General features: G+C 39.2%; 1 protein-coding gene across 1 annotated transcript in view; it reads right to left on the bottom strand.

Moving 5' to 3' along the window:
- Positions 1-433: 433 nt before the first annotated feature.
- Positions 434-27,248, bottom strand: part of CD109 (CD109 molecule) — a 138,414-nt gene continuing 111,599 nt past the window's right edge. Inside the window, exons 24-33 of the mRNA XM_070376204.1 lie at positions 25,915-25,996; positions 23,731-23,959; positions 22,310-22,475; positions 20,440-20,630; positions 19,137-19,292; positions 17,023-17,088; positions 14,570-14,712; positions 9,377-9,524; positions 7,315-7,417; positions 434-5,387 (exon numbers count right to left, since the gene is read on the bottom strand). Coding sequence (XP_070232305.1) covers positions 5,212-5,387; positions 7,315-7,417; positions 9,377-9,524; positions 14,570-14,712; positions 17,023-17,088; positions 19,137-19,292; positions 20,440-20,630; positions 22,310-22,475; positions 23,731-23,959; positions 25,915-25,996 — 1,460 coding nt within the window. The 3' untranslated portion in view covers positions 434-5,211. The remainder of the gene's footprint in view (positions 5,388-7,314; positions 7,418-9,376; positions 9,525-14,569; positions 14,713-17,022; positions 17,089-19,136; positions 19,293-20,439; positions 20,631-22,309; positions 22,476-23,730; positions 23,960-25,914; positions 25,997-27,248) is intronic.

Below are 27,248 nucleotides of genomic sequence, written 5' to 3'. Positions count from 1 at the left end.
CCATGGTATTTTCCAAGCAAGAACACTGAAGCCAGTTGCCATTTACTACTCCAGGGGATCTTCCCAACCCAGGGACCAAAACTGCATCTCTCACGTCTCCTGCACTAGTAGGCAGATTCTTTACCACTAGCATCATCTGGGAAGCCCGTGCATTCTGTATTTCCGCATAATTTCCAGAAGCTAAGTGAGTCCTCACCTCACATCTTTCATTTGTGTATCACTTACCTCTCCACACATCCCACTCCAACAACAAGTGCAAAGAATGAGGGCGGAGGTGAAGGCAGCTGGAGGCCAAGTTTCTCTTCATTATTCAAAATCTAACAATAATCACCCCTCAAATCTACTTTCAGACATCCCATTCCTCACCATTAAATAGGTTTAGGTAAAAGAGATGTGCTATACACATGATATAAAATAAAAACAGCACTGGTAATAAATCAATGGAAATTTTCATTTTTATTGATAAACCATGATTTCCTATTGAATACACAATCAAGTACAATTAACAATATAACAGCACTCTAAAATTTAAACTTTCAGAATCACCCTGGTTCAATATATAAAGCTTTAGTTTCTGTGAAAAAGTTTTATTTCAATAGTATCCTTCTTATATGCAAACAAGGTCCTAAAATAGATTTATGAATAAAATTTTATAAAGCATACTGTGTACAGAAGAAATTGACTCTACCACATCAACTGCACCCCAGTAAAAATCCAAAACATAAAGGTGTGAAGGACCAGAATAGAGCCACATTCTATTAAATCTATCAAAGTTAAATCTAAAGATCTGTAAGTGGAACATGGATCTATCCTCTACCACTGATTCAATACCCTGACAGCAGAGTGGTAAATCATGGCCTCATGACACGGAATTTTTCTTAAATATGTACCAATATCATTACAAAGACACACACATACCAATGTGTAAGTGTCTTGTGAATTGAGAAACTCAGAAATCACCCAGGAAATACCTATTTCCCTGTATTATAACTACTGAAATGAAACGGCAACATTTTATGGAACAATGCATGTGGCACCGTCTTCTGATGAGGCACATGAAAACACAACTCAATGGCTAGAATAGTTTTGAAACAAGCCTACTCACAACTGATATATTCTTCATTAAAAATGTATATTTATTGCTTGGTTTCCTGAAGAAAGTAGTGATAAAAATAACTGCACCTCAAATTACTCCCAATACAACTTAAGATATTTAATATTAACATGAATATCAATTGAGTAGATGACAGGAAATTTTTAAGTTCTTAAATGTGGTATGCTTTACTGGATTTGAAAACAAACAAAAAATAGTATATTCTTCTAATAGAAGCCTCTTAGGGTATATAAGGGTACATATACTTAAGGTTCTGAAGCTTCTCCAAGAGTCAGTCTACTAACTGTCTTAAATTTACAAAATGCAAGAAAATGATGCACCCAAGAATAAGTAATGGCACCTGGACCCATGGGAGCTACCTGATGAACTCCAAGTAAGTACTGTCTTTATGATAAAGAACCTTGTCAGGGAGGTATTTATAACATATTTTTATAAAAATCAGTATTAAACTTTAATAAAGCCAATTAGAAGTGAGGTTATTACAAAAAACTCCAGATTACATGCTGGAAGACTAATAAAATGGCTCCTTTAAAGAATGATAAAGAAAAATCATAGCTCCAATTTTTAAAACTGGATAGTCAGAAATGTTGAATGATATCAAAATGAATGATATCAAAATAATTGAATTGGATCAAAATAATCAAAATAAAGATTACTAGCATTCTGTTGCCAGAATATTTGTAACTAAATTTAACATAAAAAGTAATTATGGTTAAATATAACCTTTTTAAAAAAATCATTACACTCAGGCTCAAAAAATGGAAGCAGGGAGACTTATGCTATGTACAATTCTGAAAATTCCCACATGTAGAATATAGCACTGCATACGTAAGTAACAAAATGTTAGGCAATAAGCATATACCTGGATTTTAACACAATGTTCCACAGATTAAATATAACCAAAATACTAAACCAAATTTATTGTTAGAGTATTTTTAAAAACATTAAGTATAACAGGACAATACAATAAAAGGAATCTTTTCACTGACCCAACATATTTTAATGGGTTTTAATTACTTTTTTAGAATTATAACTAAAGGCAGTAACATGCTGAAACCAAATATACTAGCGTTGATCTGTCCTTGAATTTATGTGGCTACTAGTTATTCCCAACATTCCGTGTCTGGAACCCCTGGCCAGTCAAAACTGGAAGTGACATATGCTGGTGTCTTAATAATGAGGTTCCCACTCAGCAGGAAAGAAGGAGAGACTTCAGATTTATATCAGTGAATGAAACTGAGGGCACTGGAGAAGTTTCAGGAAAGTAAAAGGCAAAACAAGGTTTTTAGTATTGTTACTCATAGCACGTGCAGAAAAGAGTGAATGACGCCAGTTCCTGCTACTACTGCTCTCCTTTAACCCAGACGCCTGCGGCTTTTCTGGACCCTCTTCATCCCAGCCCGGCTGTCACAGAGCCTGCCTCCAAGAGGCATCCCCACTGCCTGCACACCTCCAGCCACGGACCGCCCTCTCCCCCACTCCGTCCGCTCCTGCTCTTCCTCCTCAATCCCATCCTCCTCCTCACTTTCAATACGTTTTAATACATCTGTAATGAATTTTTAATACATTAAAATATTAGTTACAAAGTGAGTGTTTAACCTGAAACTCTGAAATAATTCACAAAAAAATATAGGATTTCTAGTTTTTAAATGAGGAAATACATTTTTTAAAAGCTACACCGTCTTCCAATGGTTTTCCATTCTTGTGTTCCCTAAGATTCTATACTTCAAGTCTGGTATGAACAGTATATGAGCTACAGAATAGAAAGCTGTTGATGGGTAGTCAGAGTTTCTCTAGGCAGTGGGGCTGGGGAAGCGGGATCCTTTGCCAACCCTCCTCCAAGTTCATTTTAAGATATTTTCACCTCCAAAGAAGTCCTAACATATAAAAGCCAAAAATCCCACACATGGAGGCCCAAACCCAAGTGTCTTTTTCAGATCAGACTGTTTCAAAGGGGTAACACAACTAAAAACTTTTCCCCACTTGAAAGTATATACAAGAAAATTATATATTTGTTATTTAACTGCTCTCTCTCCATAGACCACCCTCTGAGGATCTATTTTCTACATTCAGAATTCAAGCTTTAAAAACCTGAATATTAGTAATTCCTACCTTTGTGTCCAAAATATCCATAAGCAATCCATGAATATCCACTCCACTGTAATTTCTTTAAAGTCACTAAAATAAAAACATTCTTTCCAAAATTCACTTTAAAATATATTATTTATATATTTTAATTTTGGATTTATTTTTAAACAGCCGAAAATAGTATAACGCAGCTTCTTTGGAGCCCATGATAATTACATTTCTACATCCCCTTGAGATAAATGCTGAGTTCAGGAGTAAAAATTAAACCACTTTTTGGATTTAGTAAAAGATCTTTACATTTTTTGATGTATCTAAAATATTTCAATATTTTTCAAATGGAAAGAAGAAACAAAGAAGAGAAGGAAAGGAAAAATAAAAAAAAAAGAGGTGAGAAAAGAGGACAAACAGGAAAGGAAGAAGAAAGGAATCTTTCTTTAAAACTTCACTCACATTAATGAGTATTATTCTTCTGTACCACGTAACCAATGAGCCAGATGCTCAAAATTCAAGAATCTTCTGTAAGGTTCAGAGCAAGCATTAGATGTCAGTGTACAGCTGGTGGTCTGATGCTCAGATACCTGAATCTAGAAGGTTCCACAGGACCCTGGCCAACAGTGTACAGTACTTCACATCTCTCTGACCCCATCAAACCCCAGCTTCCTTCCCAGACAACAGGGAGGTCAGTCTGCTGCATCTCATACAGGATTCAGTTGTGTCCCCCTGGTGGCTCAGATGGTAAAGAATCCACCTGCAAAGCAGGAGACCTGGGTTCAAGCCCTCGGTTGGGAAAATCCCCGGGAGAAGGGAATGGCTACCCACTCCAGCATTCTTGGGGAGAATTCCATGGACAGAGGAGCCTGGTGGACTGCAGTCCATGGGGTCGTAAAAAGTCAGACATGACTGAGTGACTAACACTTTCATTTTCCAACTGAGCATTCCCCATGACTCACATGTGTCTCCTGGTCTAGGATCTTCTTGTCCAAGTCCCATAAGGCACATGTGGCAATGCTCTGTGACCCTCAGCCAGAACAAAGCCTGTGTGTGGGGCTGGAGGCTGGGTACACAGAGATCACCCAGGGCTCCTCTGATCACTTTTCAGCGACCTCAACCTCTGAGCCATGGGCAGCACAGTAAAGACCAGTCTCTCTGCTTCTCTCCAGAGGGAAAACAGGCAAAAACCAAGGGATGGGGTATGTGACTACATCTAGAGTGGAACAACATCATTTTCCTTAAAAAAAAAAAAAAATCACCACCTCCATCCTAAAGAAAAACACTACATCTGATCAAGAAAGATGTACTGAGACCATGGGCTTCCCAGGGGACACAAGTGGGAAAGAACCTGTCTGCCAATGCAGGAGACATGGGTTCAATCCCTGGGTGGGGAAGATCCTCTGGAGGAGGGCATGGCAACCCACTCCAGTATTCTTGCCTGGAGAATCCCATGGACAGAGGAGCCTGGTGGGTTCACAGGATCAAAAAGAGTCGCACAGGACTGAAGCGACTTAGCACAGCAGAGCACAGCACTGAGACCGCTGGGGTGGGTGGGGTGGGCAGGGGTTTGGGGCAGATACAGAAGGGAAGGAACAAGCTCTTCCCTTGAGCTTGTTTCACCATTTAAAGCAGAGACTGACATATAGCAGTGCTTAAGAAACCAGGCTCATTTCCTCTAGAAAAAATGAAAAGAATCATCTAAAATAATGCATTTATTCTGGAGAAAACAACACCTCCAAAAAAATCCTAAAAGATTTTAAGAGGAGGAAATAAAAGAATACAGCTGCAATAATTCTTATTTTTTTGTTCCACACAGAAGTCAGGGGGGAAAAACCATCTATGCAGCTACACATACAAGGACCCGTTGTTACTAATACATCTCCCCCACTTCCACCCCTCTCCCAACTCATAAAAAGAAAAATATTGATTTTCCAGAGGTAATATCTGATTATGAAGACAAGACAGTCGCATGTGGCTTTTGGAAATGCTAATGTTTCATGGAGTCTTTAGGAAACAAATCACGGCCAACGCTGCAGGAACAGAAGCGCGAGGCAGAGGAGGAGGAGGCCGGCGGTCAGGCGCGGGAGGTGGGCCGCGGCCGCAAGGTCGCAGGGGCCGCAGGCGAGCGCGTCCCCGCAGAGGTCACAGGAGGTCAGCTGCGCTCTGGAGTTGTAGCTTCTCACGGCTCGCCGCCCTGTTCAAAGAGGCAGACGTCGCTTTAGGTGCCCTCTGCGTTTAGAAACAGGTAATCTGCCAAAACTTAAGAGCCTTTCGATACACTTTTCTGAGTTTTCTGTTCTTCACGTAATTTTATTTTTCTTTACAAGAAAAACAGCAAAACTGCTCACAAGGAGCCCAAACTGCGAAGCAAGTCCAAGAGAGAAACAGTGCTTTGAAGTCCTGTTTCGGTACCACCAGCAGCTGGCCGGCATTAAAAGAGAAAAAAACAAACCCTAGCTGCACAGCTCAGGTCAAGCGCAACCTGAAACCCTTCCAGGAAAGGGAAAGGCTGTACCTTGAGGATGTTTTAACCTCCTTGAGACTTCTTTTTTGGATGACATTTTCTATGCCTTCAAGTAAAGTTCTAATCATTAGAACTACTGAACAGAAATATATTTACGTGGACTTTAAAATGCAAAAATATGAAAAGAACTCTGTCATGTCTCGTTTCAGTGTCTTAAAATGTTAAGCATATAGTCTCTAAAACTACTGAACTTGAGTAAATTTTATAGTACAAGCTAATATTTTAAAAAACTAGATAAAGCACCAATAGCATTATAATAAACTTACTATAAAGCATAAATGATTTTTATTTTTACAGTTTTTAAGAAACTGTTTTCAAATTCCTTCATGGTTTTTCATTGTTTTAAATTTAATAAATATGCTTTCTGACTCTAGGGTTTTTCAGAATGGGTTTTATTATCCTGATCTTACCCATGTTTTCATTTTAAATGCCCCCCAATACATAAGTCATTTTCCACAAAAAAACTTTACGGAGATTGAATCTTTTTTGCTTCTTAAATGTTTAAAATGTTCTCCATATACCTGAGAAATATCAATTGGAGAATCTTTCAACTAGGTTATTAAAGAAGAAATTTGGATAAATTCGTTATTTTGTCACTGAGTCTCTACCTGAGTCTTTCATCCTTTCACCAGGAAAAAAAATGCATCAGTTTGTTTCCAAAATGTCCCACAAGAACTGGGTGAATGCTCTACCTCAACTCCAACAGGAAGCAAAAGATGAGAGGAACTGGCTTGTTGACTTACGAGGAGAGCAAGGTGGTGCCACCCCTTGAATAACCTGCGAAGACTCCCAACCATGCGGACAGGTTCCTCGTACTCTAAGTGTAATTATCTACAATTGCCTGGGACATGAAAATGTTCACAATTCTCATGCATTCTGATGATTCTGAGCCACTCGGAGTGCTTAGCTTACTCAGGATGAATGTGATTACAAGCAGAAACGTTAGCCTGCAGGTCTCACACTGACAAAAAGTCACTCCCTGACTGAATGCAGATTTCTCCTGATCAGATCTCTACTTTCACATTCTAAAGTTCTAATGCTTTATAAAGTAAAAGTTACCAATAAAATCAAAGAAGCTCAAGTTATTTTTCAGACTATATTTTTCTTGAAATGATAAAAAAAAACCTGTTATAATAAATACATTTTAGCAAAACAATCTCCCTCAGTGAAGAAACAGCTAAACCCCACTGAGGTTTGCCAACATGGATGGTGTTCACGTTCTCTCCTGAAGAAGTCTTGTTTTAAAACCAGAACCAGATGGAGTGGGTGCTTGGAACAAGAGAACCTTGGAAACTGAACATAACTAGACTCTCTGTGTCAGTTTTTTTTTTTTTAACTGTGAGTTGAAAACCTAAAATATTATGAGCAAAAACATCATTTTAATATATGCAAAGTGCTATCTTGTGATTACATTTTTATATTTTAATTATCCATTGTTTTCATTTAAATGGAAAGCTCACCTCCTGCTGCACCACCTCCTTCACTACCCCAACTACACCCTCCCCCACAAAGCTAATTCAATAGCTGGTCACTTTGAATGAATGAATGAATGGCTGGCTTAACTCCTAAAGTACTGGGAACTCCAGAACACACTTACTTGGTTCATAGTAGTCCACTATGGACACTGAAGCATCTTGTGTATTTGACACTCTAAAGCTTCTCACAGCAGGAATATCAACACAAAACTGGGTTTCATTTACCTTGAAAAATACAGAAGACTTTTAAAGAGGTGGCAGACTGTGTTCATGATAAAAGACATTTCTTTCTCTTATCATTTATCAAACAGTTATAGAAATTAACATTTAGGGAGCATTTCTACACACCCAGTACTATGGTAAGCACTTTACATAAATCACATCATTTGTTTTGTAAAACAATCTTTGCATGATCAGTATGGTTCTTACTTCCATTTTACTGAAACAGATACTGAGAATTAGAGTGGTTAAGAATGCAGGAGCCCAGGGTGCATGCCCCTGGCCTTGGTGCTTCACCAAAAACCCTCTCTCAGTCTTGTACCCCATTCTGGTTGCTGCTACTGACTCACCCCAGTCCCCTTCTCTGGAGAATCACCCTCAGCTCATAGAAGCCACCTCATCCACTAAGTGAAGTAACCTCAGAGTCAGGGTGGCATAGCCCCCAACCAGTAAGGTACAAAAGGCCAGCCTCTTTGCCTCCAGGAAAGATACTTAATGCCAATCTGGCAAAAAATACTAGTTAAGGCATCTGAAATTAATACATTCCTTCAAACATTTCATTCCATACCAATTAGCAGGTAGTGAAAAGTCAATCAGTAAAAATGTAATGGACACTAAAAATAACCATTAACAAGAACATCACAGACAGAGGACAAACTCCAAACATAATTACATTATTAAATATATAAACATTAAATGCATTTTTCAAACTCTAAATTAGGCCCATGACTGTCAAGCAGTATTTAATATATGGAAATTACTGAACAGCAAAGAGACTTTGAATTCGTTTTAACAGCTTTATAACCAAAGTGGTTTTTGAAGTCTTAAAACAATTAGAATATTTAGGAACTAGCTTTTTAAAAGCAGAATCACTGCTAAAGCAATATAATTCTGATTCACACTTTGCAAAACTGGAATAAGAAACATATGTATTCCCCCTTCGTAACATTAAATCCTAAGAACACTTAAAACTCAATTTCAACTCCACATATACATTTCATGTAGATGTGGCAGCAGTTTTGAGACATAACAAGTAGAGTCTTGAATTCCACACTTATCTTTCTCACAATATTTTATGCACCTTATTCCTGAATCCATAATTTTCATACAGGAATGGGAAGAGTACATGAAAATTATATAATTATATTATATAATGATTTTCTGTAAAGACCAAACCTCTGAGAATATTCTATGATTCAAGCAGCTAACTTTTCAGTGCAGGAATGTTAATCCTTTGGGATGTATTAAACGCTTTTTCTTTCATGAAAGCACCCTGCACTGGGTCTTCACTGCTGCTGTGGCCTTTCTCTAGCCATAGCGAGCAGGGGCTCCTCTCCAGTTGTGGTCTGCAGTTCTCGTTGCAGTGGCTTCTCTTGTTGCGGAGCACCAACTCTGGATGCTCAGGCTTCTCTCCGGTTGCAGCTTGTGGGCTCTAGAACGTGGGCTCAGGAACTGTGGTATATACTGCCCCGTGGCATGTGGGACCCTAGTTCCAGACCAGGGATGGAACCTGGGTCCCTTGCATTGGCAGGAGGATTCTTAACCACTGAACCACCAGGGAAGTCCCTAATGAGCGTTTTAAAACATGTAATTAAAGCTTTCACCATCAGCAGCATTTAAATAAGTATGTTCAGCAATTCCTTGAAGCACAGGAGTTCTCTATTTGAGATCTGGACTATATTGTGGAAAACATATCACAACAATTTCTGGGTTGAACATCTGGTATGAAATAATTTCATTATCAAGACTTTCATTAGGCTCATCATTAATAGTAATTCTCTTTAATTTTATAATAATGTCTTGTTAGTGTTGACAATAGATGGTTGCCATGTGAAAGTCACTCAGGGACACCAAAAGCCAAAATAATGACATAAAGAAAACGTATAAAGTAAAGGTTCTTCTGAATACAGTAAAGAGTGGTGCTGTCAGTGGTTATGGGGGTGAAACTTAGGTTTCATTACTTACAGAGTCTAAGTAGAGGTTGAGTTTGCCATGGTCATGTTCTACTTTTTTCAGAGTATCACTCAGGGGAATGGCATCTGAGGACACAGTAAAACCACTGAGCAGGTTGACTTCCATAAGGGCCATGCCGCTTCTGGCTGGGCCCAGAAACCTAAATCAAGGATGACAGGAAGGACAAAAACCCTTTAGGAAAAACCTACAGCTGATGGCAAACTATTAGAAACTAAAACTGCCAAGTGTTATTCCAAATATTTATTGTTTTGTTGAAATAAGTTACTGTAGAAAACTGTAAAAAGATAACCCTTTCTTTACAGGTCTGAAATTCCTATAACTTTCAACCATGTGAGGAAGAGAACAATGGGTCCACCTGTCAGCCAGCATGAAATGCCTACAACACAGCCGGCTTGGGCCCTGGGCTGTAATGAGGGCAACCTTTGCCCCTTCAGCAGGCAACTCTGTTTTCCAGTGGTTGATTCCAAACCACATTGCATTTTTCATTTTCTCCAAAGTTGACGGCACTAACCTCCCCGGCTCAAGGCTAGGAACTGAAAAAGAGGCATCATTTGACCAGTTAGCAGGAGATGGCGGCCAAGTCTTCAACAACCTTTTCTTCATCCGGTTTTAGAAAAAGAAGACCCAGTAGGGAAGGTCCTTCCCTTTCTTCTCCCACATACTTGGTGCAAATTTTGTATTTTCTTTGGTCGCCTTGGGAGAATGACAAGCCTGGGAAAGTTTTATTACACTGCTTGTTTTCTAACCCTGCTGTACATATTGTGAGCATCAAAGCATCTGGGCACCAACAACGTTTTGTCTTCTTTAAAATAAATATTTTTCTAATAAAGACTAGGTGGCAAGAGCTTTTACTTTGGATCTGAAGGAGCCCAGTGTCGTTATGGAAAGGAGTTTGTCTCCAAGATGGAAGTCTCAGCATCGTTCAGTTAAGTTCCTGTTGTCCTTTAAATGGCAAAAGCAAGAAGGGCCAGTAGAAAATCTTGCTTTTCAAAGCAGCAAACCGATGCCTGCCAAACATGACTGATTGAAAAGCCATACAGTACAAGTGCCGACTGTGGCTGGCTGGCAACCCAGCAGTCAAAACCATCTGCTGGTAATGTGCTCAAGAAGAGATGCTGTTGAAAACCAATATGGGCATTAAAATTGGAAGGCTTTTAGAGACGAGAAAAACAGCCAACCTGCCTAGATTCAACGACTGCAGTGTATCATCAGAAGTGCCTTAGCTGACCTGGTCTTTCCACCAGCCAGGGGCAGAACTTGTTAAACTGCCATGCCACAGAGAAACCCCGTCTGAGGTGAGTAAGAGCTTGGACCTTACTGACGAGAATAAAGTACCTGAAACACCAGTTTTTCTTTTTATAAAGTGTCACTGAAAGAATTCATTTAGAATGCTATTTGTATTTCATGGCAGATTTTTCTCAGAAGACTAGTTGCAGCGTCTAAATCCTTTTTATAAAGCCCCCAACCCTGATTAAAACACTTACCTTCTCCAGATCCTCCACACACACACACACACACACACACACACACACACACACACAAAAGATATAGATGTCCTCTACATAGCAAAGTTTGTTGCCCATCTGACTCCTGATGCTGGAATAATGATCCTGCATTTTTACCTGAGCCCCTTATAGTGAAGTCCCATCATGGTCTGAATCTCAGTTTCACTTCTGTCTTCACCTGACCTCCCTAAGAGGTAAAATCCATCTCATTGCCCCATAAGAGCAATTTGCCCTTTTCAAAACTAGAATTTTATTGACTTGCTCTAACAGCTCTTTGAAGGAAACCACCCTCCTCAGGAAAGCTCTTTTCTTGTCATTTTAGCAAAGCTGTATTGTAACTAACCTTAAACCAGGCACCCCCAGGTTCTGCTCACTTCTGGCCCAAGCACACTTCCCAAATCTTTTGATCACACAGTATCTTGCCCAACCTGTTGGTTCTTTCCATAGATCAAAGGAGTACAAATGAAGAATAAAGAATTAACAGATGGCCAGATCTCTTCCCTAGCTTCCCCTTTAGTAACCTCATGAACAAACTGTGTGAACAAGACAGAACCTAGAGGAGGATCGTAAGAAGTCGACAAGCCTGCATGCAGGGCAAGGTGGTGATGGCTCTGACTCCCATCTCAATGACTGACTGAGACTGTTTTCCCAGTTTCCCTTTAAAAACCATTACTACTGAGCAGAATCCTCGGAGCTGGTCTCAGGACATGAGTCCACCTTCTCCCCAGACTGCCAGTTTTTCTTAATAAAGCATCTTTCCTTTCGACCAGCAACTGTCTCTTGGGTATTGATTTCTAAACAGCCAGCAGCCAAACCTGAGTTCAGTAACATTGTTTTCAGGAATCATTTTTATTAATTTTTGTCTCCTCTTTCAAATGTGAAGATAAGGCTGTATCATTTTGGCTAACCTTAATATTCCAAATCCTGACACTACATAATGGAAACTGAGCCAATATTTACTGAGTGAATTAATGACTAAAGGACTGAATGAGAAAAGCAGGGATAATAATAGCACCAACTTTATAGAATAACTCTAAGGATTAAATGATTTGCATGTGCAAGTCATGGTGCAATCCCTAGCATGTAAGTTTGTAATAAATGCAGATACTGTGCTGTGCTTAGTCACTCAGTTGTGTCCTACTCTTTGAGACACCATGGATACCAGCCTGCCAGGATCCTCTGTCCACGGGGATTCTCCAAGCAAGAATACTGGAGTGGGTTGCCATGCCCTCCTCCAGGGGATCTTCCCAACCCAGGGATCGAACCCAGGTCTCCCACATTGCAGGCGGATTCTTTACTGTCTGAGCTACTGGGGAAGCCCAAATGCAGGTGGGTGTTGTTTAAATAATAATAATAACTTGATGTTGTTATTCTGGAACAGAGCCCAGTTTCAATTTTAGTGAAGTGTAACGGGAGTCCTACTTTCTCAGCTAAAAAGGAAGCCACCGCAGAGATTCTGATATCCCCGTGCTGCTGGTTCAAAATGCCCAAATAGGTGAGGAAGGGGGTAAACACATGTGGCAATTTATACTAACATCAGGAACAAGGAGACCCAAGATAGTAGAAATGGTAGCAGTAATGAAGAAGACTGGGTTCAGGCAATGGCTAAGAAGACTGACCACCTGGAGGAACACCTAGAGATGACCTTAAGAGGACCTGGAGATTCAGTATCACATCAGTGACATCCAGCCCACCAAGAGTCCAAGGTCAATCAGATGCTATAGTAAGTAAGTGTTACCCCTTCAGTCATGTCTGACTCTTTGCAACCCCATGGACAACTCCTGCCAGGCTCCTCTGTCCATATAATTCTCCAGGCAAGGGTACTGAATTCAGTAGCCATTCCCTTCTCCAGGGGATCTTCCTGACCCAGTGATGAAACCCGGGTCTCCTGCATTGCAGGCAGATTCTTTACTGTCCGAGCCACCAGGAAAGCCCAATCAGACACTATGGGATATTTAAAAAGGGCAGGCAGCAGCTCGTCAAGATCAGTGCATAACAGAGTAACACCCAGCTTAACCATAGTAGATAGACAAAGAAGAAACTATAAAGTCTCTTGATTTGAGAACTTTCTGAAGGAGTTGCTCTCAAACTGCTGTATGCATCAGAATAAGCAAGAAGGCTGAAGGTGGCTTCATAGACCCTGAATCTGTGAAGTCAGTAGTCTTGAAGTGGATACTTTTTGCTTAACAAGATCCTCAGATGCTCTGATAGAGAAGGAAATGGCAACCCACTCCAGAATTCTTGCCTGGAGGATCCCAGGGACGGGGGAGCCTGGTGGGCTGCCGTCTGTGGGGTCACACAGAGTCGGACACGACTGAAGTGACTTAGCAGCAGCAGCAACAGATGCTCTGGACACAGACCAAATTTAATAGTCACTTTATTAAATGCTCCCAGAAGCATTTAATAAGTGCCTAATAAGTGCCTAAATATCCAATGCAAAGATCTTCTAAATCAGAATTATTTCACTGTGTCTAAAAAAACTAGGCTCTTCATTGAACTTGCATACTTTTATGAAGTTCTAAGTTAAGTGCATAATACAAAAAGTTAAATGCGAACCTGGAATAATTGCTTAACGGAAAAATGACCAACAAAAAGAAATAATCTATTTTGGAATATTAATCATGATTCATTAAGGTTTTTGAATGGAAACAGTGGCAGACTTTATTTTCTTGGGCTCCAAAATCACTGCAGATGGTGACTGTAGCCACAAAATTAAAAGACGCTTGCTCCTTGGAAGGAAAGCTATGACAAATCTAAATAGCATATTAAAGCAGCAATATCACTTTGCCAACAAAGATCCATATAGTCAAAGCTATGGTTTTTCCAGTAGTCATGTACAGATGTGACAGTTGGACCATAAAGAAGGCTGAGTGCCGAAGACCTGATGCTTTTGAACTATGGTGCTGGAGAAGACTCTTGAGGGTCCCTTGGACAGCAAAGCGATCAAACCAGTCAATCCTAAAGGAAGTAAACCTGAATATTCATTGGAAGAACTGATGCTGAAGCTGAAGCTCCAATACTTTGGCTACCTGATGCGAAGATCCAACTCACTGGAAAAGACCCTGATGCTGGGAAGAATTGAAGGCAGGAAGAGACAGAGGATGAGATGGTTGGACAATATCACCGATTCAATGGACATGAGTTTGAGCAAACTCCAGGAGCTGGTGATGGACAGGGAAGCCTGGTGTGCTTCAGTCCATGGGTTCGCAAAGAATCAGACATAATTGAGCAACTAAACGACAATTAAAGTTTTTATAAATTAAACCTGAGTTTATTAAACTTTTCTATTAAAGCTTATTATAAATACAAGAAAAAATTGCAAATATTGATAATTTTGGCATGTGGAGAAAGGCTTAAATACAATTAGCATTCTAGTTTGTAATCAGAAGTGTACTGTGTAACTGAAATCTTTGCTAAATATAACTCCTTATAGAGATAACTATATAGTTATATAGTTAAATATATAAATAGTCATATGCTGCTGCTAAGTCACTTCAGTCATGTCTGACTCTTTGTGACCCCATGGACTATAGCCCACCAGGCTCCTCTGTCCATGGAATTCTCCAAGCAAGAATACTGGAGTGGGTTGCCATTTCCTTCTCCATAAATAGTCATATATATTTAATTAAATATTCAAATCTATTTTTTAAGAAGAAAGAAGGGGAACTTAGATACCAACCTTGTGCACACATTCAAATCCAAGTGATTGACATCATCTTTATTATCTTTTACAGCAACATCTAGGTCAAATGATTCCTGATCTTGGATAGATCTTCGGCTTTTAGAAGATCTGGAATTTTTCACATTATAAATAACATTAAGCTGCAATAAGTAACAAAGAAGCATAAGTAATAAGTCATTAGCAATAAACTGGTTTAATTATATATTCTAAAAATTAAGTAATGATTCTCTGGGATAAACTCAACTGAATTTGTAATTTTCAATCTAAAAAAAAGCTTAATTTTACTAGCTAGCAAAGTATCATTATTTACAAATATAATTATAAAAGTTAATAAACAATGATTTTTAAAATTGAGAAAAATTGTTAGGGAATATTCAAAATTTCATAGATCATCGCAGACAATATTCACAGATATTGTTTTTTTCAAATACTGTAAAACATTCCCACGAGGGAACAAGCTAAACTACTGCCAAGTTTCTTGAAAGTATCCACTAATTTCTAAGCTCTGTTGCCCAGCTGGAGTCATTGTTCACAAACTGGAACTATTGGTAAGATAAATCAAAGTATCTTTATCCAAAAGCCTTGGTGGAACAGAAACCTATTCAACTGCTAAGGCTTCTTTTTGATCATACAGTGTTTTTCAAAGATGATAAAATAAATAATGGATTTCAAGTCAAGTGGGTCTTTATATTCACGAAATTTGGCAGTTTATTTCCAAAAAACAGCTTTGCTTTTTATCACTCAAAAGGGGTCAACATTACTGCAAACCTGAGAGTCTTCCTTGCCCTCCTTTTTCCAGAGCACTTTCAAAAACATTAACTAAAGGAAATGTCAATACCTATTTCTGGGTACCCAGCTTTTTTGCAATTTTCTTCTCCATTACAAGAAGTACCTATTGGTCCCTACCTTTTGTTTTGTTCGTGTTGATACAGACACACAACTGGTGAACATTCTGACCAGTAGGTACCAAATTTACTGCTGTGTCCTCAGACCTCATATAAAAATCACTTGACTTTATCTATATAGTAATTTATCTATATATTGTTTATCAAGAATGAATTCAAACCAATTTGGTGGTTTAAGTATGTATAATTTTTCAAGCTTATCTAAAATATCCTGTGTATTTACTTTTGGATTTATTATTCACATCAAAAGATAGATTGAGAATGAGTATTTTCACATGGTCTTTGTTGGTAAAGACCAATACAAATTATTCACTCTTTCTTCTTTCTATCCTTTCCATTGAATACTGTTCCCTTTAATTGTTTTTTTTTTTTCCTGATTAAAAGAAAACATTTACTGTATTTTGAGTATTGTACAAAATAATCTTCATATTATTTTTAAGTTTCCAAATTATACCTGACCATTGTGCCCTAACACAATGCTTAGGGCACAACAGATGCTTGGCAAAAGCATCTGTTCTCTCAACCAGGATAGTTGTACTGGTTTTTGAAAAAGTATCTTTTCTCTGTAACAGTCTTTTTAAAAAAACTTTCTCAGGGCTTCCCTGGTGGCTAAGGGGTAAAGAATCAACCTGCCAATGCAGGAGACACAGGTTCAATCCCTGGGTTGGGAAGATCCCCTAGAGAAGGAAATGGCAACCCACTCCAATGTCCCTGGGAAATCCCACATGGACAGAGGAGCCTGGAGGACTACAGTCCATGGGGGTCGTAAAAGAGTCGGACATGACTTAGTGACTAAACAACAACTTTCTCAGTAAAGCTGTCAGGGTTTGTTTGGTTTGTTTTTTCCAACCAAGTACATAATACATGAAAATCATGGGGACTTAAAACCATGTTACTGGGATGCAAAATGGATTTTAAGTCCCCATGATTTTCATGTATCATTAAGTAAAATAACTTCCATTCAGTATTTTATATACTACCTCCATTTAACTGTATCCCAGTTACACCATAAAGGGTAGATTTCTTTGAATTTTCTTCCTATAGAGCACTGAACATATTATGCTCTGATTGTTTTATTTACAATAATATAAAATTTTACATCAAAGGGACACATTTCCTATCTTCAAGTCAATTACTTATAATACTGTTAGATGAATATTAAGAAATGGTAAGTAAAATACTACATCAAGTCACAATAGAAACTCTACCCAGCATTATGTTTGAGCTATATTTTCACAAAAAAAAAGGTGAGAGTTCCCAACAATTCACATGACTCATACTGGAGGATTTTAACCCTCACCTCAAAAAGTATTTAATACTCAAGAAATATTCTTCTGACACATTAAGTCATATAGTTGCTAGTCCACTCACTAGCTAGTAATAGCTCTCACACTTTTTATTAAAGATAGTGATTGATTTTGCTGTCATATAAATAAACCTTTAATAATTTTGTCATCTAAGTTAAAGATTTACCAGTGCCTCAAACCAAAGAATTATTATAGCAAGTCATATTTAACAAAACAAAAAATAAACATTATTACATACCTGACAAATAGCATATCCAAAACCATTTGCAGAAATATTAACTGTAGTTGGCTGTACTACAGCAAGCTGAATAAAAGTGAGAAAAAAGTAAATAAGGCTAAGTATCCATATCCAGGTCCCCCCAACCAGCACAGACCACTGTTTTCCCTCATCAGGAGTGTGAGCTGTCTGCACGCTAAAGCTCTAACTTTACATGGAAAATACATATAGGAAAGTACAGTAGTAGGAAGCTGCTGCACAGCACAGGGAGCCCAGCTAGGTCTGTGATAACCTAGAGGAGTGAGACTGCTGCAGGGAGAAGCTCAAGAGGGAGGGGATATATGTACACATGCAGCTAATTCACTTTGTTGTACAGCAGAAACTAACAGAGCAATTATACTCCAATAACAGAGTCTCTAAAAATTTTAATGTAAAAAAAGGAATTCTTTTACACAGGTCACTATGAAAGTCAATTTTGATGATGATTAAATAATAATTACTATGACAAAAGTAATACCTTTTATATGTTTTGACAATTAAAAATACTCTTCTGCAAATAATTTCATTGGTATGTAAATATACAAAATTATGGTCAGTGTCTTTAAAAACACTACTAATTTCTGTTCATGGTTTAAATTACCTTCACACATATGAAACTTAGATAAACAAGAATCCATAAAATAATAATGATTATTAGCAAGTTGTAAGCAAAATGTTATGATCACACATTTCTTTTTCTTTTTTTTTAAACTGAGGAGAACTGATTATTCCATAAAAAAGAACAGATCGCAGGTTGCCTATTTCTTTGTCTAGACAAATCACTTAGATACACATGTGCTGGTTTTAATTAGCATCATGGAAATTAAGCATTCTGTAGCCTGAAATGTTATCATTCAACAAATAAAAACTACATATTCAATAAAGAAGAATACAGTTCAAACAATTACTCTCTATAATGCCTAAACAGACTCTGTGCTTTTTCCTCTATCCTATTTAATCAAAAGCGCACATGAATCAAATTGCTGCTTCATCTTGTGTGTAATAGAAGGCTTCACACAATTATTTTCAAGTCAATAAAATCCTCCTTCCTTCCCCACTCACCTTACTTCCTCCCACAAATGTTAAACAGTAAATAAGTATTTTCTTTAGACCTGGATCAGGCATGGTAGGAGATGAAAAGCAAGAAGTTGAAAATACAGTCCAGTACTGATACAAGATTAACAAAGTGTATTTGGGAGTATAATTTAAAAAAAAAAAAAGAACTTTACACAGCCCCACAAGTCAAAAGTTATGGGTAAACCAGATAAGAGGGGTGAAGGCAGAGGAAGTGCACATCAGTGCTATGGAAGCCCTTCTGCAGGGACTGAAGCAAGAAAGATGAGAAACAGAAGCCATCCCTTCCTCCTCAAGCCTCCCTTAGCACCCAAGTCCCTGGCCTTTCTGAGAACACAATGACATGCCGTCACTGACCTGGACCAACACTATTCCTTCCTTTTCCTTTGCTATCACCCCTTCTCCCTCGGGTTCTAGTCCTGAAGTTACTGCTTTCCTCCATTACCCTCAACTTCCTGCAAGGTTAGCCAGGGAATAAAGTTAGGGTCTAGTACAGTCCTCTATCCCATGTTTAAGGAAAAAATTCTACTACTGGTTCTATCAACTCCGAAGAGGAGTGTGGTACAACCAAAAGGAACATGGTCTTTGAAACAATGGGTTCAAATTTTATTTCTACTGTTACTAGCAACATGATTGTGGGCAAGTTACTTAAACTCCCTTAGCCTCGGTTTTATAATATGTATAGTGGGGATTAAAGTATTTGCTTCTCAGTCTTGGTTTGAAAAGTAAATACAATATAACACACACAAAGAAATCTGGCACAGGGTCTGAAAAGAGTAGGAGCTCAAAGGGTATTCATTCACGTCCCAATACGACAGGACCCATGTTTTCGCCTTTTCCAAATCTTTGCAAAGTTCTCATCCCCTTCTCCCTTCCCCCGCTCAGCAAATTCAACCACAGAAGGGTACTCCTTCCTGTGAGGAGAGGGCTCTGGGAACAAGTCTTTGTTGAAGTCAACAGAAAGGAAATCATCAGCAGAAGGGATCAGCTACACATTCAGATAACCACCCCCTTGTCCACACCTCTGCCGTCTGGAGGAGAAAGCGGTTCTGTGTGTCAATCACAAACTTCACAGGACTCAGTGAACCGGACCCTTCCACAGTCACTTGGATATTTGTCTCTTCTACATTCATTAAAGCTGCAAATTCAGATAGGGCCTTCAAGGCCACAATGGTGTCCTGTTGTGGGGAAAAAAAGGTTTGTGCACATAAGCATACATTAAGGCTTCCAAAGAGTAAATTTCAGTAATGTTTAGGATACCACTATACACTCATCCACCTTTCTTGGGTGAGGACCTCACCTAGGTCCACCTTTGAATTTGGTTGACCTGGATACAGGAAAGACTCAGAAAACATCTGCTGACTAGAACTGAGATCCTACTGTACCAGATACCACAGGGAACTAATTTATCCTATATGAGTATCAGATATGATGTCTATATCAATGATGGAAAAAAATTAAAATTAATAACTTAAGCCTTTAAAGTTACTAAACCTTTAAACTGCCATGTTATTTTATGAAGTCATGAAAAAAAGGAACCACATATAGTAAATATATATATATTCACTATATATATATATATCAAACCAGTCATTCCTAAAGGAAATCAACCCTGAACACTCATTGGAAAGACTAATGCTGACACTGAAGCTCCAGTACTCTGGCCAACTGATGTAAAGAGTCAATTCACTGGAAAAGACCCGGATGCTGGGAAAGATTGAAGGCAAAAGGAAAAGAGGGTGGCACAGGCTGAGATGGTTGGATGGCATCACCGATTCAATGGACATGAACTTGGGCAAACTTCAGCAGATAGTGAGGGACAGGGAGGCCTAGCATGCTGCAGTCCATGGGGTCACAAAAGAGTCAAACACGACTGAGCAACTAAACAACAACATATACATTTAATTTTGTATTTAATTAGTTTTGGGCTTCCCTGCTAGCTCAGCTGGTAAAGAATACGCCTACAATGCAGGAGACCCTGGTTCAATTCCTGGGTCAGGAAGTTCCGCCAGAGAAGGGATAGGCTACCCACTCCAGTATTTTTGGACTTTCCTTGTGGCTCAGATGGTTAAGAATCTGCCTGCAATGCGGGAGACCTGGGTTTGATCCCTGGGTTGGGAAGATCCCGTGGAGGAGGGCATGACAATCCATTCCAGTATTCTTGCCTGGAGAATCCCAATGGATAGAGGAGCTTGGCGGGCTACAATCTATGGGGTTGCAAAGGATCAGGCATGACTAAGCACAGCAGAGCAGAGTTAGTTTTACATATATATAGTTATTTATATAGATAGATAGCTAAAGAAATTGAAAGCGATCATCACTCACCTGGGTAGACGCAAAACCTCCCAAGCTATTTCTCTGCCTGCTTAGCCACCTCATAATCGGAATTCCCTCAGGAACCCGATGCTGCAAGAAATGTGAGAGCAGTGCATAGGCTGCAACTTCAATATCCAGGGAGCTCGGCTGCCAGGATTCAGACAGTCTGGACACCAATGACACCCAGAATTGCAGACCTCCTGCAGGAGAAAAGTAGTAACAGTCTGGCCAATTACAGAAAAATTACACTTGATACCATTGAACATTCCTACACTGGTCCAAGTTCTCCTTGACTAGCATAAAAATACACGTATTTCTATACATGTGTACATTTCTGCCAAGCAAATATATGTATAATCACACACACATACAAATAAACATGTCTCTTCTTAAAATTATTAAAATTTATAAATTTTCATCCTTTTCCTATTACTTATATATGAGGACATTTTGATGAAAATATTTTCCCAAGAGAAATTCCATATGTCTGGCTTAAGACTAAACAGCTATAAATTTTTTGAAAAAACCCTAGTATATTCCAGACCATCCCCAAATATTTTCGGACACATTGGAAAGAAACTTATTCTGGGAATCTGCCATTAAGCAGCTCTAACATTCTAGGAAACACTTCTTTTTCCATTATCTGAAAGTTAGTGTTATAAGTTCAAAATCCAAGACCCCAATAAAAAAATGAGAGACCCTGGCCAGCTCAACAATCTTCCTAGAGATGGTCCTGCTAGTCTCCGGGAGAAACATCCTACTTAGTACCCACTCCCCCTTCTCTCAAATATTACCATTTAGATGACGATTACATTTGAGTGGAAGGTAACACAACTACCACTTAGCCAAGCAGAGAAGCAGAAATGTCAAGAACTACTTCAGCCTCTAGGTAATAAATCTTCTAGTTCCCAGCACTGGTAATAGGATTTAACCTAAATTACTGCTAACAACTTGGGTTCGATCCCTGGGTTGGGAAGATCCCCTGGAGGAAGAAACAGCAACCTGCTCCAGCATTCTTGCTCAGGAAATCCCATGGACAGAAGAGCCTGGGAGGGCTACAGTCCAGGGGGTCACCAAAAGTCAGACACGACTGAGGACACATGCACTGCTAATAATAACACAATATTTTTTACAGTCTCAGAAGCCTCTAAAGCACTTTCCATATTTAGCCTGTTTTGAATTCAAAGAGATTCAAAATCAGTCGACATCACCTAAAATTATTTTTGCCCACCCCATCCCCTTCCACCACACACACACACACACACACACACACACAACTGATCCCTGACTGTAGAGGCCATTTAGAAGTAATAACATGTGTACTTTTTGTCCTATCGTAGCCCACAAGCAGTGCTGTTAAAAAATCATACACACAGCTTGCTAATGGCATTTCTGATATTTGCATTTCTGTTAGCATTTTAATTCACATTTTTGAACACTTGCTACATGGTAAGGCCTGCACATTATCTCATTTAATCCTCACACCAATCCTAAAAGAGGTGTTATTCCCCTCTGACAGATAGGGAACCTGAAGCTCAGAAAGGTAACAGAACCAGAATTTGAGCCCAGGTCTTTCCAAAAACCATAGCCTTAATGATCACTCAAGGCCACAAAACCAGAAATGGCATCAGACAACTCGAAGGGTAACAGACACAAGGCAGAACGTGTCTAAAAGAAGGAAACACCCAAGGCACGAAACTCTCTAGAAAACATCTTGGGGAGAGCAGCAGCAGGGTGACCGTGTCAGCCCATCGTGATTTTACCCGCGTTGCATTTTCATCCCATTCAGATGTTAAGTGTAATCACCTCCATATCTGGTGTACAAAACTTTCTCATATCATGCACACATTTCACAATGCACAGGGGTTACACGCTTTACCTTCTTGTTCTGCTCTCCAAGTCAGCATATCCAAAGCTTCCTTGGCTTTAGGGCTCCTCCCAGATGACAGTGCATAGGTTACAAGTGCCAGGGTGTAATTGTCGGAAATTCCCCTATCAAATTCAGACTCCAAAAAGTTGATAGACTCCTGCACATCAATATTAGGCTGGAAAGAAAAGAATACACATTTTACTATTCAACATAACCTGTCACCACATACATATTTATATAAAAAGTTTTTTCAAACATTCATTCAAAAACAAGTTCAGTGTCTATTAAGCACCTGACTTTGTCTTAGACAATGGAAATCACCCCTGATCACTGACAATTAAAGATCTGCCATGTATTTTGAAAAAATACCACTTTTCAGGTTCTACAAGCAAACAGGCACCATGCTGTAGAGGGAATAAAAAATAAGAAGTGGTGTTTTTGCCAGTGTTTCTCCCATTGACTATCATGAACTAAGACAAGGACATAAAAGGTATCCTGAGAAAGATACTTCACATATATGATCTAAGGTGCTGAAGCTCTAAATTGAGGGGAAAGGTTATATCCCACATGCCTAGAACTAGGCTAGGAAAACTGCAGGAGCTTAATACTGAGAATGGCTGCTTTTGATCATTTGCAGTCGGCAATAAGCAGTAAAAGGCATCAATCACTGAGACAGCTCTGGAGCAAAATTAAGCTCATTCGCATAACTTTCTGGGCACACCCATCCTCACCCAGACATCCATGCCCACTTAACATGCTTTTTAGTGGGTGTACTTTTTACTGGGGCTTCCCAGGTTAGTAAAGAACCTGCCTGCCAATACAGGAGACATAAGACATGCAGATTCGATCCCTGGGTGGGGAGATCCCCTAGAGGAGGGCATAGCAACCCACTCCAGTATTCTTGTCTGAAGAATCCCATGGACAGAGAAGCCTAACGGGTTATAATCCACTGGGTCACAAAGAGCCAGACATGACTGAAGCTACTTAGCACACACGCCTGTACTTTTTACTAAATTAGTAGACATTATAATTGCTCCAGGGTATTTTAGAAATTAAAAAAAAAAAGCCCTTCACAATCTAAGTATGCTAGAACATATTCCCAAATTCTGAAGACTTTTCTGTCCTCTAAAAAATTAATTATCATTATCCAATGATAAAATATGTGTTGACTTATCTTACCAATAACAAGAACACTTAATGTTACCAAGCATTTTTAAAATGCTCTTAGCTTACTCAAAAGAGTGGGTTGATATTTTCATTCTCAGCTGTTGGAATGTGTCCACAAATGCAAAGCAAAAGAATATTCCAATTCAAGACTTCAAATGTGATGGAATATTGCAAAATTCTTTACGTTTCCAGACATGTATTTGACCCATCAAGACCTACCTTTCTTGTGATTTCCCACCCATTATTTATTAAATATTAAATACCTGATACTTTTTATATCCCAGGAGAGAAGTCACAATATAAGCTGTAAGAGTTACAGGACTTTTATTGCCACCTTGAAGTTCACTGTGGATCACTCTTCCTGGCTCCCAAAATTCACCGTTGGATTTCTGATGTCCTTTGAGCCAGGTATATGTTCTGTGTAACACATTCTGATCAATGTCTATGTAAGGATCAGCTTCAAGGAAACATCTTAAAACAAAAGCTGACAACCTTGGTGAAAGGGGGGAAAAATTACATAAAATACACTTTATGAAGTCCTCCAAATTACACCAAGCAAGAAAACACCAACAATAACACTTTTCCCCCATCAAAAGATTCTCCAAAGGGCCAGTCACTGAAGAAGGAGCAGAAGGACAGAAAACAACCAAGAGACAGAAAGTAAACAACTCAGCCAGGCAGTGGGCATAGCTTCCCGTAAGTGCGGCAGGGAAATTCCAGGTCAGCTCACAAAACAGCAGAGTTGGTGAAGAACCTGGAAATCATCTCATCCCACCTCATTATTTTATAGGCTGAGAATCTGAAACTCAGAGAGGGTTAAATAAATTGTCCAAGGTTATTCACCTGTGGACTGTTCTGGGTATTTACCCAGGAAGATCTCATTGCACGTTTGGTTCAACCCCAAAGCAATGGAAGAAGTATGTTTAATCCACAATCAACTGTAGTACTTTTAAGTAGAGCAAATGGATATTTCTATCCTACAGGACAGGAATCGGCAAATTACAGTCTGTGGGCCAGTACTGTCTGGGCCAAATAATACAGCCCGCCGTCTCCTTATACGTACCTCTTCCCACCCCTACCCTCCTCCTAAAATGGCTTTTTTTTTTTTTTTTAAGGAAAAAGGAAGAGAGGGTGAAGGGAAGAAGAAAAAACATACAACTAAGGTTCTATGTAGCCAACAGTGCCTAGCATATTTACTATCTGATCCTTTAAAGAAAAAGTATGTCAATCACTGCTACAGAACACCAAATATCGAGGTGAAAAGAACATCAAGCAATAAAACACTGAAACCTTTCTATTAATGGATCTATATCCTGACTCGTGCCAAAAGAAAATCTGAAGCAGATCTGTTTCATCCTATAAAAGATTTAGTGTGGTAAATATTACAAATATTCAATGTGATGTAGTTCTCTTTAACTTTGGGTATGCAGAAGAATTCACTTCCAGGCCCCCATGAAGTTAGGCATGGCCCCAGGACCAGCTCTGATCACAATAAAGTGATAAGAAATTGTACACATAGGCTGAAGCTTTGGATTGCCAGTGCTGGATATCCCAGCCTTCTATCCCAGACTGCAACAAGCCTGGAGGCTCTGGGTGAGACAGGGAGACAGTGGCTGAAACAAAGATGCAGAGCCCCCTGGTGACCCACAGTGGAAATGCAGCATGCGCACAACATTTGCTAATCAACTACTGAGATTTAGAAGGTTTTTACCACAGCACACTTTAACTGACTCTACTGATATAATTAGCCTGTCTTTTTCTGAATGTAACCGAAGTTGAAGATAGTTCAAGAAGAGAGTAATCATTCCAAATAAGCCACACAGAGCTTTCATTCTGGAGGAAACTCTGAATGTTCATTATTTGACCCCCTCAATGGTTTTTCACAAAAAAATAACCTTAAAGAAACTACATTGACTGTATTACCACAAAATTCATGTTGCATTGTCTCTGATTAAAAAAAAAAACTGGACTCCCCAAGTGGTCCAGTGGTTAAAACTCTGAGCATCCACCGCAGGGAGTATGGGTTCAATCTCTGGTTGGGGAAATAAGATCCCACATTCCGTGCAGTGAGGCCAATAAATAAATAAAGCATTTTTCAAAGTGATCTTTAAAAAAAATCTTAAAAGAACTATGTCCCAATACCCTGTATTTCTAACCAATTTATCTTGCCAGCTGCACCATCATCATAAAGTATTTTATTGCTGCTTTTCCCACCAAAAAAAAAAAAAGAGAGAGAGAGAATTTATGGCTTATCTTTTCTAAATAAAAGCATCTGATTTATTAGTGTTTTAAAGCCATATTTGAAAGGGAGAATCTCTTAAATTCAGGCTCTGGAAAACGCAGGCTCCAAGCAGATACAGAGATTCACCTGTCAATTTCATGGCCATCATGACCTAGTAAGAGTCCATTCCATGACATGCACTTGTTCCACCAGCAGAAACACTTACCAAGTGCTTCCAGAAGGGTCATCATTTCCGAAAGCACTGAAAGAGCCATCTTCCCTCTGATAGAGCAGTTCTCTCTGGTAACCTGAAGACAACAAAACAGATCATCAATGTAATCAAGTTTCAATGAATGGAAGTTTCTAATCATGACTCCATATTGAGGAGACATGGGCAGACAATGGGAAAGAAGACATGAAATCAAATAACATTGAATATTTTCCACATTATGTACTGTGGGAGATTAAGAACATCAGCACTTTCCAAGTAGAATGTACAAATTAAGAACTGAGATAGCCCCAAACTGGAATAAAGTCAGAATACCATTACACTATACATTAGCTAGAAATGGCTAACATTTCTAGCCATTCAAAAGCAGGTAAATTAGGGACTCTCCTGATGCTCCATCAGCTAAGATGCTGCACTCCCAGTGCAGAGGGCCCAGGTTCGTTTCCTGGTCAGGGAACTAGATCCCACACGCCATAACTAAGACTTGGTACAGTCAAATAAATAAATAAATATGTTTTTTAAAAATAAAGCAAGTAAATTAAAAAGTGGAATATTTAAGTCTGGCATTAACTACAATGGTTTCAATGTTTGTATGCTAAGTTGCTTCAGTCGTGTCCAACTCTTTGCAACCCCATGGACTGTAGCCCACCAGGCTCCTCTATCCATGGGATTCTCCAGGCAAGAATACTGGAGTGGGTTGCCATTCCCTTCTCCAGGGGATCTTCCCAACTCAGGGATCGAACCCAGGTCTCCCTCATTGCAGGCGGATTCTTTACTGTCTGAGACACCAGGGAAGCCCAATTTAATATGAAATATTATGATAAGTCAACACTGACTGTGTGTCAGGAACTAGTCAAAGCCCTTTACAGGTATAACTCTGGTACTCCCACAACTCTATGATTATCCCATTTTTTAGAGATGAAGAGACAGGAACTCAGAATACATCATGTGCAAGGTCACACATTGGTAGGCACTGAAGTTAGGCACTAGCCAAGGTCAATCTGTTTCCAAAGCCGCTGCTTCCTACTAATTCACTGAGCTTTTTCAATAATTAATATATGAAAAGTCCTTTCCCACCACCCCTCCCCCCAGGGACCATAAGTTCGTTCTCTCTAAATCTGTTCCTGCTTTGTAAATAAGTTCGTTTGTATCATTTCTTTTTAGATTCCACATATAAGGGATGTCATATGCTATTTCTCTTTCTCTGTCTGACTTACTTCACCCAGTATAACAACCAACAAGGACCTACTACAAAGCACATGAACTCTGCTCAGTGTTACATGGCAGCCTGGATGGGAGGGGAGTCCAGGGAGAATGGATACATCACTACG

Source organism: Bos mutus, chromosome 9 (assembly GCF_027580195.1).
Source record: "Bos mutus isolate GX-2022 chromosome 9, NWIPB_WYAK_1.1, whole genome shotgun sequence".
NCBI classification, from domain to species: Eukaryota; Metazoa; Chordata; class Mammalia; order Artiodactyla; family Bovidae; genus Bos; species Bos mutus.
This window is presented reverse-complemented; position numbering and strand designations above follow the sequence as displayed.